Consider the following 13,473-nt stretch of genomic DNA (forward strand, 5'->3'; position numbering starts at 1 on the left):
AGAGAGAGAGAGAGAGAGAGAGAGAGAGAGAAGGGCAGATAGATGGTGATGAAGAAGGGTCGTTGGGCATCACCTTGTCTACCAAAAGTCTAGAGCTCTTTCCTCGAATAACCTTTGGAGAAGGAAAGAAAATCCAATGCATAATTACTTTGGACAATTATGTGATTGCCAATTGTGCCAACACGTTTAGTATTCTTAAATAAATATATTCACAGAGTTACAGTTTCTAATGGTTTTAAAAGGGTCAAAAGGTTGTGACATTTTATGCTCATTTGAGCATCTCTCCCTCTCTGTTCTTCTGCTTATTCCCCCCCCCCCCCCCCCCCCCCCCTTGGAGGACAAGATTTGCAGAGAAGAGGTAAGGGAGATGGGTAGAGCACCTTGTTGCTCTAAAGTTGGTTTACACAGAGGTCCATGGACTGCAAGGGAGGATACATTGCTCACTAAGTATATCCAAGCTCATGGCGAAGGCCACTGGAGATCTCTCCCTAAAAAAGCAGGTATCTTTGTTTCCTAAATTTCAAGGCCTCAACTTCTTAAACTTCAACCTGGTTATCACTTATCTTTGGTCCCTAACAATCATGATCTGACCCACCAAACTCTCTCTCTCTCTCTCTCTCTCTCTCTCTCTCTCACACACACACACACACACACATCACTTTCATGTTCCTCATTCACTTACCATCCCCACCATTACCATTCCCATGCTTCGATCAATTATTTGTTCTGATATTAATTGGTGGTGGTGGTGATGGCTATATTGATGGGTCAAAGATGGTTAAAGGAGGAACTGCATCTGGGCTCTTGTTAGTCACTTATTTGCTCTTCATATTTAAAGACTCACAAAGCTTATTTGTTGTTTACTTTTCCATCAAAGGGCTTCTCAGATGTGGAAAGAGTTGCAGACTAAGATGGATGAATTACTTGAGACCTGATATCAAGAGAGGGAACATCAGCCCAGACGAGGAGGATCTCATCATCAGACTCCATTCACTTCTGGGCAACCGATGGTCTTTAATTGCAGGAAGATTGCCTGGTCGAACTGATAACGAGATCAAGAACTACTGGAATACCCATCTCAGAAAAAAGATCAAGAACCAGGGGACTGATCCTAGTGCCCAGCAGAAAACAAAACGTGAACCCAGAAAGAGAAAGACCAGCAACAACAATGGCAGCAACAAGAAGCAAAAACAGAGCAAAAACAGGGGTAGAGCAAATAATGGAGGAGGTGATCAGATTCATCAGACACAGACGAAAATCCATCTCCCAAAGCCCATCAGGGTCACATCTCTGTCGATGACAAGGAACAACAGTTTCGAGAGTGGATCTTCCAGTAGTTATAATGGAGTAATTGAAAGTGATAATGGAGTTATTGGCACAGAAGTAGTAGAATTCCCATTCCCATGGTCTTCATCTGATCTCAACGAAGACATTGTGATTGGTTGTGGTCTAGGATGCGAATCTGATCCAGTTCCCACAAGGGAGAACATGTTTGAGAAGCTGTACGAGGAGTATCTACAACTCCTCAAGAAAAAGGAAGAAGAAGAAGAGAAGGATCTGTTACAGTTAGATTCCTTTGCAGAATCCTTATGGGTCTGATGAAAAAGTAGTAGAAGGATTAAGAACATCAACACAAGACTACAAAGCCATGATTGAGTTTGAGACTTTTACTTTCCAAAACTGTTGCAGTCATGTGCTCACCTTCTCTTCCCCACAACCAAAACTCAAACCACGTTATATTTCTTAGGGTATTGTATGTAATATTGTAATGTCACTATGTACCAGTCTTTATCTGCACATACTGTCAAGTTTTAGTTAAGATTCTAGACAGAGTTGGTCTGTGTTTTAAAATTTCAATATATATATATATATATATATATTTTTATGGGGGATGAATTATTGGTCCAACGATAAATGTATAAATGTTTGCGATTTGGTGATCAAGCAGTCAAAACAGTCTCTCAACAACATTCTTGGGGTAAGACTATGTAGTTTTCACCGCAACCTTGCACAAGTGGAAGCCTTGTGCATCAGATACACTCTTTTCATTTTTTTTATAGGAAAAAAAAAATGATTGATTAGGCTTTAAACGGGTTAATTGGCCAATCCAACTTTGAACTTGTAGAAACGCAACCCTAAAACGATGCAGAAGATAATGGAAAAACAAAACAAACAATGCACACGGATTTTACGAGGTTCGGCAAGGTTGCCTACGTCCCCGGTGAGATGAGATCCTGCTTCACTATCAATGGAGAATAGGGTTACAGCGCTCGTCCTCACACCTCTCAGTATTGCTTGCATTACAGAGAAAGAAACCCTCGCTACAAATATATAGCGAAAAAACCCTAATCCGGATTAAACTACAATTGCCACCCTAATCCGGATTAAATTACAACTGCCCTCAAATAAAAAATTCGAGCGGGGGGCTGCGCCCCCCTACACCCCCTGCTATGCAGGGGGGCCTCCTGCCCCCCTTGCAACCCCCACGGCCCACTAACCGGCTAGCGGGACCGCCGTCTTGGCTGTCTAGGTGCTGCACCAGTACTCCCTGGATTAAACTGCGACGGAATACAAGACATCATACACCAACAGAACTGTCCTTAAACGAACCATAAATAGGCAATAATGGGGCTAAATAGACTTGAATAGGTTAATCAATGGAACACAATATTTGGTCAATCTTGGTTGGGGACTGTGGAGCCTCTACAATGCATCAGAAAATGCTTCATTATTATTCAGTCGATGCTTGGGCCTGACAGGTTTAGTAATCAATTGGGTCGATCTCAGGCTTGACCCAGTCAGTTCAGGTTGGATCTATCAGTGTGGGCTAACTTTTGACACCCTGACTCTTAACTAGGCTTTATACATGATTCAATGATTCAAGGAATCAGGGATAGATTGGTTGATTCCAATCCTGAGTCCAATGGACTCGAGTCAGTTGATCCAATGTATTTCTGTAGGGTGGAGACTATGGATTTACAATGCTGATCAGATTGAATGATCGATCGATTCTGACTGATTTGGATCAGAATCAGATGAGGTTGAGCCTGATTGGATCGATCTTTGTATTGAAACAAAGATCCAAATCGGAAGCCAATCAATCCAAATCATGATTTCATGTTTATGAACCCTAGTTCAGTCTGATTCTGATCCAATGGATGAAAAGCGATCCCATCCCTGGTCCAATACTCTTGAACCATGGCCCTAATGGCTTCTTTTGTTTGTCCTTGATTCTAAAGTAGTACGGGTTCGGGTCATCATATGGTGGCCGGGTAACAGACCTGATGGGCCTCCTAGCATTGATCTAATGTGTTCTTACGGATTACAATTAAATGGGGAGATGGGCTCCATCACCCGTGCCCTTTTTTGGTAGAAGTCCCATCACCCATGCCACCCCTTTAATTAGGTTCGTCTCTATGCATTTATGGCGTGGCGTTCAGTTTGGGCCTTCGTTTCACCATATCATCCCAATCCGGCCCAGCTCGTCAGGAGACTGAAGGACAGCCATCCAATCTTAGGGACATTATGACATTATAAGAAGCTAATCGGGTTGGTGGTGGTGGGGTGTGAGGGTATCAATATCAAAACAAAATTATTTATCGAATCGAATTGAATCCAATTCGGACTGAATAATCAAATCATTAAATCGAATAAAAGTGAATAAAATAAATAACGAAATAAAAAAAAAAAGATGTAAATTAATAGTCTGGTGAATTGACCAAAGATAAGGATAATTCTAACAATGAATTAGGATAATTCTTGAAAATATTAGTGTTAGGGCCAATCAAGATCAGCCTAGTCCTAAATAGCAAAACAATTTGAGGTTAATCAGGGTCAACCTGGCGGCTAAAGCTCAAGGGATCCAAGGTTGGATTGGGATTTTAAAGAGCCCAGCCTATCCCAACGTTCTTGTAGCCCTAGATTTCCCCCAATTAGAACTACTCCACTGGTACAAGATTGGACAAGTATTGACATCGGGCGTAAACAATATTGATATGAATCAGCCAATACACCCAATCCAATACCCTTTTTTTAAAACCATAACTAAGAAAGCAGCATGTAGGGAATTGGATTAGTGATTCTGATTTTATATGGAATCAGTTGAAATTGGTAGCAATTTCCTGGAATCAGGAAAAATGGGCCATAATCAACTTGAACCCTAGAACTTAGCTGATCTTTGAATTGGGTATTAAGAATCAAGCAAAATCAGAAATTGGATCGGACCTAACCCTAAAAATCAATTTTTTGTGCCCCATATCTGTGGTGCAGGGATTGCTGCCGGACAGAAAACTTTGTTCCGATTTTTTGAATCAGAAATCAGGCAGAACAATGGGCCCTGTGCAGGGTGAGTACTTCTCCACTTTTTCATGAGACAACCCATTAACTTCCCCCGGGCCCGGCCCGGCCCAGTTGAACTGACTATCATAATCTATGGATGGGGGAGGATGCGTCATTACCAACTTAATTAATAATGTTATTTGGATGGAAGATGATTAATTCATGAATGGAGGGTAGAGTAGCTAGATGAAGACACATGACCAACTATGATTCCTACTTCCCACTTTCCTTCATTCTTTCCTGTGGGGTTTAGCATTTAATTTAGGTTGAATTACTTGCACCAATATGTGGACCCTCCTTCTCCTCGTCTAAGAGAAATAGAGATTCTATCAAGGCCGATGGCCTATGCTAATTCTAAGGTTGTCTTTGGTATGCATTCTCATAATAGATTCTGGGTCTATAATGCATTCTCTAAGCAAGCAAGCTATGAGAGACACACCAATGACATGTGAGAATATGGTATCATATTGAAGGACAACGATATCATTTTATCTAAAGAGGGAGGTAGACAAAGAGGTGCTATAACGTACCCTACTCATGCGGCTCAAAGAACCTTTTTTTCTAAATGTTAATATTTTACCAAAAACTGTAGGATTGCCACCAGTGTAGGAAAGATACAAATATTTTTTGTGGGGACGTAGCATATGCCTCTTGCCATCGATACTCTTGGAGTTCAGATCCAGTGGGTAATGACTCTTCGCATAAGAGCTTGTAACATGTGTTCTTTTACAAGTGCATATATCTCTCTAAGCATTCCTAATGATAGTACAGAAGGATATTTATGAAAGCAAAAGAATGAGTGTCATCACAAAACAATATGTGAAGCCATTCAAATAAGGGGTCCATCGCTAGATCTCTTCATTGACCATAGAATAATGAAATACACCATCATTTTAAGGGCGTCCCCCATGTAGGGATGTCAATCGGTTGGGCCGGTCTGGTTTCGGTCGGGCTTAATCGGGCTTGAAGACTTTCAAAGGCTACACCGTGTCCGCCCATTTAACTAATCGGGCTTAGTTATTGAGGGCATGGTACACTTTATATTCGGTCGGTCGGTCTCGGGTTATAATCGGGCCACCTTAATCGGGCTTTAGTCGGGCCTTAACCGGGCTACGGACATGTTTAATGTTAAACGGGCTTTAACCGATTTTTAAACGGGCCCTCTTTAAAATGTGCTCTTATATTCCGGCCCACTCATGCAAGCCCAAAAAAATGACAATAAATCAATAAATGATACCAAATATAACCATTATTTAAAATGTGAACATGACTTTTACTTTTTAGTTTTTATTCTTTAATTTGGGGGGTAAAATAGGTATTCTACAATCATTAAAGGGTCAGGCCAAGTCGGTGCACAATAGGCCGATCTCGGTCCGGCGTTATTCGGTCGGTCTCGGTCGGGCGCCCGACGGTCCAAGTAGCAATACCAAGACCGACCATTTATAAACGGGCCGGGCTCAAGCCCGACACATTTAATAAACGGTCCGGGCCAGGTCGGTTTAGTCGGGTTGGGCCACGAATTGACACCCCTAGTTGGAACAACTTGAAAATTATTCACATATTAAATTTATTAGCCATTTTAATTCTAATTGGATATAATTAAAGTAAAATAAAATTATGGAATACTGTTCTTTGTGGGGAAGCCCAATCTACATCAGCACTCCCATAGTATATCTCTCTTCTCTGTCCATATAGGTCATTTCATATGTCAAAAGAAAGAGACAACCTGTTTGGAGGCCTCAATCCCCCACACAAAATATTATTCCTAAAATTAATTATTGGTTCAGTGAAGTAAAATGAATGGAGACCAAACATTTGCAGTTACATGGATTGCCCAAACAAAGGAGCTTACAACTAAGGCTTCCTTAATTAATGACGTGGCATGGCCTCTAGGGAACAACCGCAGGCCTAATGGACTATTTGTAGTTACATGGATTAAGCCCATATAGCCCATTCGAAATACCCATCCCCTAAGAGTGCATTAGGGTAACCACCATATACCCTCTAGGTTCCCACCCCTTAATCAAACTAGTATCAGAGAAAACCCAATCCATAAGAAATTGGGTTCGATTAGGCACATGGCACTCTTCCTATACTATTTTCCATAAATATTTCCTTTCAAGGGTCCATAGGCCAACTAGCTATATAGGATGGAAACCTAAAGACAGCCGTGGTGGCATCCCAACTCATGGAAGGGCGACCTGGGAAGAGAAAAGGGGAAAATAAAGGATGTTATGAGAGAGAGTTGAACAAGCGACCTTTCCCAAGGACTTAGGCCAGGGCTTAGCTGCTTACCGCTCTGACAACCACCACCATACCAAAGGTGCTTACCACTCTTCCTACTTCATAGTGTACAAAAGCTCGAGCATCCCAAATCAACTTTAAAGGTGAAGATTTTCAGTTCAGCCTTCTGCCATTATCCACTTGTTCAACCCGGTCCAATATGTGCAAAAAACCCATATTCACTAGGAGGTCTCAAGCTCAAGCCAGGATACCTACCTACCTACCAAAAAAAAAACTACAAACCAAACTTTTTATCTAATAAATAAAAGAGTCAGTTGTGCGGCCAATGGCAAACATTCAAATGACAATCGCTGCGAAGGCAACCTTGATCTTTACTGAACTAAAAAACTCATCTATGGTGGGAACTATTGTTGAGATTCCAAGCATAGACCGAAGAGATTTTGGTTATTACATCCAGCCGTATTTCTCACGGCGTCATTTTCCGTACTCCATGGAAATGATGCATAGACGGCATTTCGGCAGGCTTCAACGAATGTCTCTACAATCCTCTGATCCAGAACCTTCTGATTCTACTAAAGATCTTTCCATGGGCCTCTCGGTCGATCTGTCCCAAGTTTAATCCAGAATGAACCAGTTGGTGGCCAACCCAGTTCTAGAACTCTAGAATCAAAGCTGGCTTTATTAACAAAGAGTGGCCATAAACGCTCTCAACTGGCACCAAAAGGTACACATATCTCAGGCTTAGGCCAATCATCAAAGCCCACAGAAGACTCAAGCATTATAGACCTTCAAGGCCCATTGAATCTCTTAACTCTTAATGAGTACCTCTCCTCTAGGGCCCAAACTTCTTCTAATATTGCTATGAAACATGGGGTGGGCTCTAGCAATTTGACTATGGGTAGTACTCGATCTCTTAATGGGCTGGATTTGCCAAAACCAAAAATAGACTTTGGGCCCCCCTCAAACACCCCTGGGACCTTACCACCCGGGCTGAACATTAATACTTCTACTTTTCGAGCCTCAAATGGGATTATGGAGCACTTAGCTGAAAACCCAGGCTTATCTACTACTCCAGATGAGAGTCTTGCTTACCCTAAAGACCTCAACCCTAAGAGGATTTCATCTCCTTGTTCTGAAAGAGGATTGCAGAATGTTAGTGAGAGTTCATCCTGAACCGTGGCTGATTATGGAGATGAGAATTTTGAGAGTTTACCACTAACAAAGGCCTAAAATATTATTTTGGTTGCTACTGAGGTAAATTCCTTTCATGCGGACACAACTTCCTCTGTAGTGATTGAGGAATTATCATCAACACCCATATCTCCGGCTGCTATGCTATTAAAACGACTAGCAAGAGAGATCCCTAGTCCTGTGCTACATCAATCCAAGAGACTGAGCATATCTAATGTGTTGGGGGAGATCCCTGTGAAAATATCAGCCATTCTGGGATGGCATCCTTGCCAACTTACTAAGGGTCGTGCTCGAAGGAAACATCTTAATTTCTCTGGGAATTCGGTTCCCTCTTTTGAAGGGGTGTGGGCGGCTGCCCTTCCACAGCCCCCCAAGGGGCCATGAGTCTTCTTTGCTGGAACTGTCAAGGATGTGGTCAACCCTTGACAGTTCAATACTTGAGCAAATTATGCTCAAGATTTCAACCTTCTGTGGTTTTCTTAATTGAAACAAAGCAGCAAGAGTGGTACATGCGAAATCTCCAACGACGGTTAGGCTTCACAAATTCTATCTTTGTTAATCCTTTGGGCTTATCTGGTGGTTTAGCTTTATTTTAGGATAATTGTGTGTCTCTAACCATTTTATCTTCCTCTTGCAGATTGGTGAATGTTACCATCAAATGTTAGTGATTCTAAATCCTAGAATCATTTGAATTACCTATAGTGTATAGAATATAAGAATGAATAATGGAAAGAAATCAATCACATACCCGTTGAGCGTGAATAAAGTCCCTAAATCAAGGTTGACGCTTGTACCACGAATTATGATGAAGAACCACGCAATATGGGTCCTTCTACTGAGATCTTCTGCAGCCTCTTACTATGGGATCTTCTCTCTGTCTCTACACTAGCTTTGTGAGAAAGCAGTGCTCCCAAAATATTATTATGAAAAGTAATAGCTGCAGGGACCGTCAGTATTCTATATATAATAGAATTCCTAAACCCTATTCCATTCCCACAATAGAATAGGGCTAGAAGTTTCCTAATTAGAGTGGTCCTTATTCTCTTGGACCCAATGGGTCAATCAATATCAGTTAAGCCCACATAAGAGTCCTAACAATCTCCCACTTGGGCTACACTGATACTGATGTCTTCCCATTGACATCTGGCCAAATAATCCCAAGATTGAATACCACTCAAAACAAACTTTGATCCAATCAATAATCTCCATTGTTGAACAATAGTAGAAAATACACCTCAATATACGGCATATAACTATCTAATGTTACAGACAACAGAAAATTATCAATTCAAATCGCCTGGAAACATAGATATAAGGAATTATATCATAACTGTGATCACATAAGATATATCCTTCCTTATAGGTCCGTTCCTGATCTAAAGACCAGCCTACCTTGAAAACCTCACAGGTAGAGAACTTTGATATTAATCAATACTTAGGCAAACCGCCATTTTCTTGTATTAATATCTCACTTTGGCATACAGCCTATGGTTAACAACCATCTCCATGGATTTAGGCTAAATACCGCCATAAATCACGAAACTTGGCTAAACACCGCCATTAACTGTGACATGTCAAAGTAAACCACAATAATCATACAACAATACGATGAGAGAAAATATAAATGAACACTATACTGGAAAGTAAACATCCTTAATATAGATTGTGCTCATAATGTATGATCTAACAAAATAATGCTTATTACAATACCACTATGGATAAGTAAACTCCCACTAAACAAGCATATCAAAAGATTCCATCACACCCATGTTAGAAACATGAGTCTTAAAAATTCCCACTGGAAGAGCTTTGGTCAGAGGATCAGCAACCATCTCTTCAGTAATAATATGCTCAACAGTGATCTCCCCAGTGTTGATCTTCTCGCGAACCACAAGATATTTAATCTCAATGTGTTTGGAGCTGCTAGATCTCTTGTTATTCTTTGCAAAGAAAACAGCAGAAATATTGTCACACCACAAATGCAAAGGCTTAGAGATGGAATCTACAACTTTCAGTTCAGATATAAAATTCCTCAGCCACACTGCCTGCTTGGTAGCTTCATAAAGTGCCACAAACTCAGCTTGCATAGTGGATGAAGCTAAAATAGTTTGTTTGGCACTCTTCCAAGAAATAGCTCCTCCTCCCAATATAAAAATGTATCCAGAGGTAGACTTTCTATCATCAGTACACCCACTGAAGTCCGAGTCAGAATACCCCACAACTTCAAATTTTTCTGATTTACTGAACACTAGCTTGAAGTCCTTTGTCCGCTGTAAATAGCGCATGACCTTCTTGGCTGCAGTCCAATGAGCCAAACCAGCATCAGATTGAAACCTGCCAAGTACACTAATTGCAAAGGCAATGTCAGGGCGAGTACAAACTTGTGCATACATCAAACTTCCAACGGCAGAGGCATAAGGCTTGTCATTCATTGAGCTCCTCTCAATATCATTCTTTGGACATTGTTGCTTGTTCAACTTGTCTCCTTTACTGATGGGTGCTTCACCACCAGAACATTTAGACATGTTAAACCTCTTTAAAACTTTATCAAGATATGCCTGTTGTGATAGCCCAAGTAACCCCCGCGGCCTATCACGACTAATCTCGATTCCAAGCACATAACTTGCTTCACCCATGTCCTTCATTTCAAAGTTTTCTGAAAGAAAACCCTTGGTCTCCATCAATAAGGTTTTGTTGCTGCTAGCCAATAGAATGTCATTCACATAGAGCACAAGAAAGATGAAACTACTCCCACTGAGTTTCAGATATATGCACTGATCGATTGGATTCTCTACAAAACCAAAAGAAGTCACAACTCGATCAAGTTTTAAGTACCATTGTCGAGATGCTTGCTTTAACCCATAAAGAGACTTTTTCAGCATACAAACAAAGTCCTCTTTACCATTTTCCTCAAAACCTTCAGGTTGTCTCATGTACACCTTCTCTGACAGCTCTCCATTCAGAAATGCTGTTTTCACATCCATCTGATGTAACTCTAGGTCAAAATGGGCAACAATGGCCATGATAATTCTGAATGAGTCCTTTGATGAGACAGGTGAGAAGGTTTCCTTGTAATCTATCCCCTCTCGCTGAGTAAAACCCTTTGCCACGAGTCTAGCTTTGTAGCGTTCTACTCTACCTTGAGAATCTGTCTTGGTTTTGAAAACCCACTTACATGCAATAGCCTTACAATCCTTTGGAATTTGCACTAATTCCCATACTCCATTGTTGCTAATGGATAACAGCTCTTCCTTCATTGCTTCTACCCATTTGTCTGAATGCTTATGATTAACTGCTTGAAGAAAAGTAACAGGGTCTTCTTCTTGTCCTATGTCAAGCTCACACTCATTCAAATAAGAAACATAATCAGAGTGCAGAGAAGGCTTGCGCACTCTAGTAGACCTCCTTATAGGTTCAGGTGGAAGCCTACCAATATTAGCGGTATCAGGAGGTGAAAGTGGGTCTGCAATAGCAATATCTGTCCCAACTTGCAAATCATATTCAATTGGAGTTTGAGTGACTGTATCATCAGACAGGATGGGATTGAGATCAATAAGTGAATTTCTCAACTCAACAGGTGCTATCTCAGGAGTGTCATACTCCCCTTCTTCAAAAGAGAAATTACGAGGAGTTCTAGACTCTTCATTGCATTCAACAAATCTAGCATGAGTGGTCTCTACAATTTTGTGTCCTGGACCAGGACAATAGAATCTATACCCTTTAGACCTCTCTGGGTATCCCACAAAATAGCAACTTGTAGTCCTTGAGTCAAAAACTTTTTCTTGAGGGTTAAAGACTTTGGCTTCTGCTTGACATCCCCACACTCGCAAGTGTCTAAGGCTAGGTATTCTGCTACTCCAGAGTTCATAGGGAGTCTTATTCACAGATTTGCTTGGCACTCTATTGAGAAGGTAAACAGCAGTTTTAAGTGCCTCTCCCCATAAGGATTCTGGTAAGGTGGTATTGCTCACCATAGAACGGACCATGTCTTTCAGAGTACGATTTCTTCTTTCAGCTACTCCATTCTGCTGAGGTGTTCCAGGCATAGAATATTGAGGAGCTATCCCATGTTCTTGCAAGAATTTTGCAAAAGGACCAAGCAACTGCTCAAAATCACCACTTCTCCCATAATATTCTCCACCCCTGTCGGATCTGACCACTTTGATCTTCTTGGAGTGGAAAAGTTCAACTTCAGCTTTAAAAATCTTGAAAACATCTAGAGCACTAGATTTCTCACTGATAAGGAAGACATACCCATATCTTGACCAATCATCAATAAAAGTTATGAAATAACGGTGCCCAGTGAGTGTAGGGACAGTAAAAGGCCCACAGATGTCAGTGTGAATGAGGTCTAATACTTCAATGCTGCGAGTAGCATCCTTTTTCCTGGAAGTTGTCATCTTTCCCTTAATGCAATCTATACATGTTTCCATGTCCTGAAAATCAATATCTTTTAATATCCCTTCCTTTACCAATCTTTTTATCCTCTTGATTGAAATATGACCCAACCTTCTATGCCACAACATGGAGGATTTCTCATCAATCAGAGACCGTTTCACTCCCACATTCAGAACCCATGAAGAATTACAATTCAATCTATAAAGCCCATCAACAAGAGTACCACTACCAATAGAGATAGAATCATGTAATAAACAAAATCCAACTTGATTAAAATTAACAGAATAACCATCTGAACAAAGTCTAGAAACTGAAATCAAATTCCTCCTCATAGAGGGAACATAAACAACATCCTTCAAATCAATAAATGAGTCTGAATGAAAAAATAATCTAATAGTTCCTATGGCTTCCACTTCAACTCTAGCTCCATTGCCCACGAACACCGTCACTTCATCCTTGCTTGGCACCCTCCTGTTTAGGAACCCCTGCAAGGAATGAGTGACGTGAATAGATGACGCAGAATCTAACCACCATGAATCAATTGGTACATTAATCAAGCAAGATTCAAAACATACTAAGGATAGATTCATACCATCATCCTTCTTTTTCTCAAGGTAGGTCTTCCTCTTAAAACAATCCTTCTTCATGTGTCCTTTGGCCTTACACCAAAAACACTCTATGCCACTCATGTCTTTTTGTACCCCTGATTCTTTGAAATTTTGCTTTCCCTTCTTGTTTTTCCCTCCTTTAAATTGAGTGAATTTTCCTTTCTTAAAGAACTTCTTGATCCCTTTGTTAGGTCCCATAGATGATGAAGTCTTACCTTGAGTAAGATTGGCATTTTCAACTTTGGTCCTATTAATTGTTCCCTCTTCCTGGGTTACCACAGTGATCAATTCATCAAGACCCCATTTATCCTTCAATGTATTATAAGTAGTCTTAAGAGTCTTGTAGCTCTCAGGTAGAGAATTCAAGGCAATGGTGACCACGAAGTCATCATCAAAGTTAATACCTGTACCTCTGATCTTGTTTCCTAGGGAAACCAGTTCCAGTATATGCTCTCTAGCACTTCCTACTCCATCAAATCTAGCCCTAGTCAATTGACTCATGAGATCATGAGCCTGTGATTTCTTAGAGCTGTCAAACTTAGCTTTTATAGCAGCCAAATACTCAGAAGCAGTATCCTTTTTAGCAACACTATCCTTGATAGACTCAGGCAAAGCACTTTTAATAACAGCCAAGGACTTCCTATTTGCAGTGACCCACTTGTCATAATCCCCTTTCTCAGTTTGGGTACTGGTT

General features: G+C 40.8%; 1 protein-coding gene across 1 annotated transcript; it reads left to right on the forward strand.

The window, feature by feature from the left end:
- Positions 1-315: 315 nt before the first annotated feature.
- On the forward strand, positions 316-1,884 carry LOC122089416 (myb-related protein 308-like). Its single transcript, XM_042659169.1, has 2 exons — positions 316-500; positions 878-1,884. The coding sequence occupies exons 1-2, from the start codon at positions 368-370 to the stop codon at positions 1,597-1,599; spliced, it is 855 nt and encodes a 284-aa protein (XP_042515103.1). The 5' UTR covers positions 316-367; the 3' UTR covers positions 1,600-1,884.
- Positions 1,885-13,473: the final 11,589 nt, after the last annotated feature.

This window comes from Macadamia integrifolia, chromosome 1 (assembly GCF_013358625.1).
Source record: "Macadamia integrifolia cultivar HAES 741 chromosome 1, SCU_Mint_v3, whole genome shotgun sequence".
In the NCBI taxonomy this organism is placed as follows: domain Eukaryota; kingdom Viridiplantae; phylum Streptophyta; class Magnoliopsida; order Proteales; family Proteaceae; genus Macadamia; species Macadamia integrifolia.

What these genes read in the sequence shown, in the direction of transcription:
- LOC122089416 (XM_042659169.1), top strand. Translation starts at nt 368, where the DNA reads ATGGGTAGAGCACCTTGTTGCTCTAAAGTTGGTTTACACAGAGGTCCA. An exon ending in ATCTCTCCCTAAAAAAGCAG is followed by an intron (nt 501 to 877) that starts GTATCTTTGTTT and finishes TTTCCATCAAAG; the next exon opens with GGCTTCTCAGATGTGGAAAG.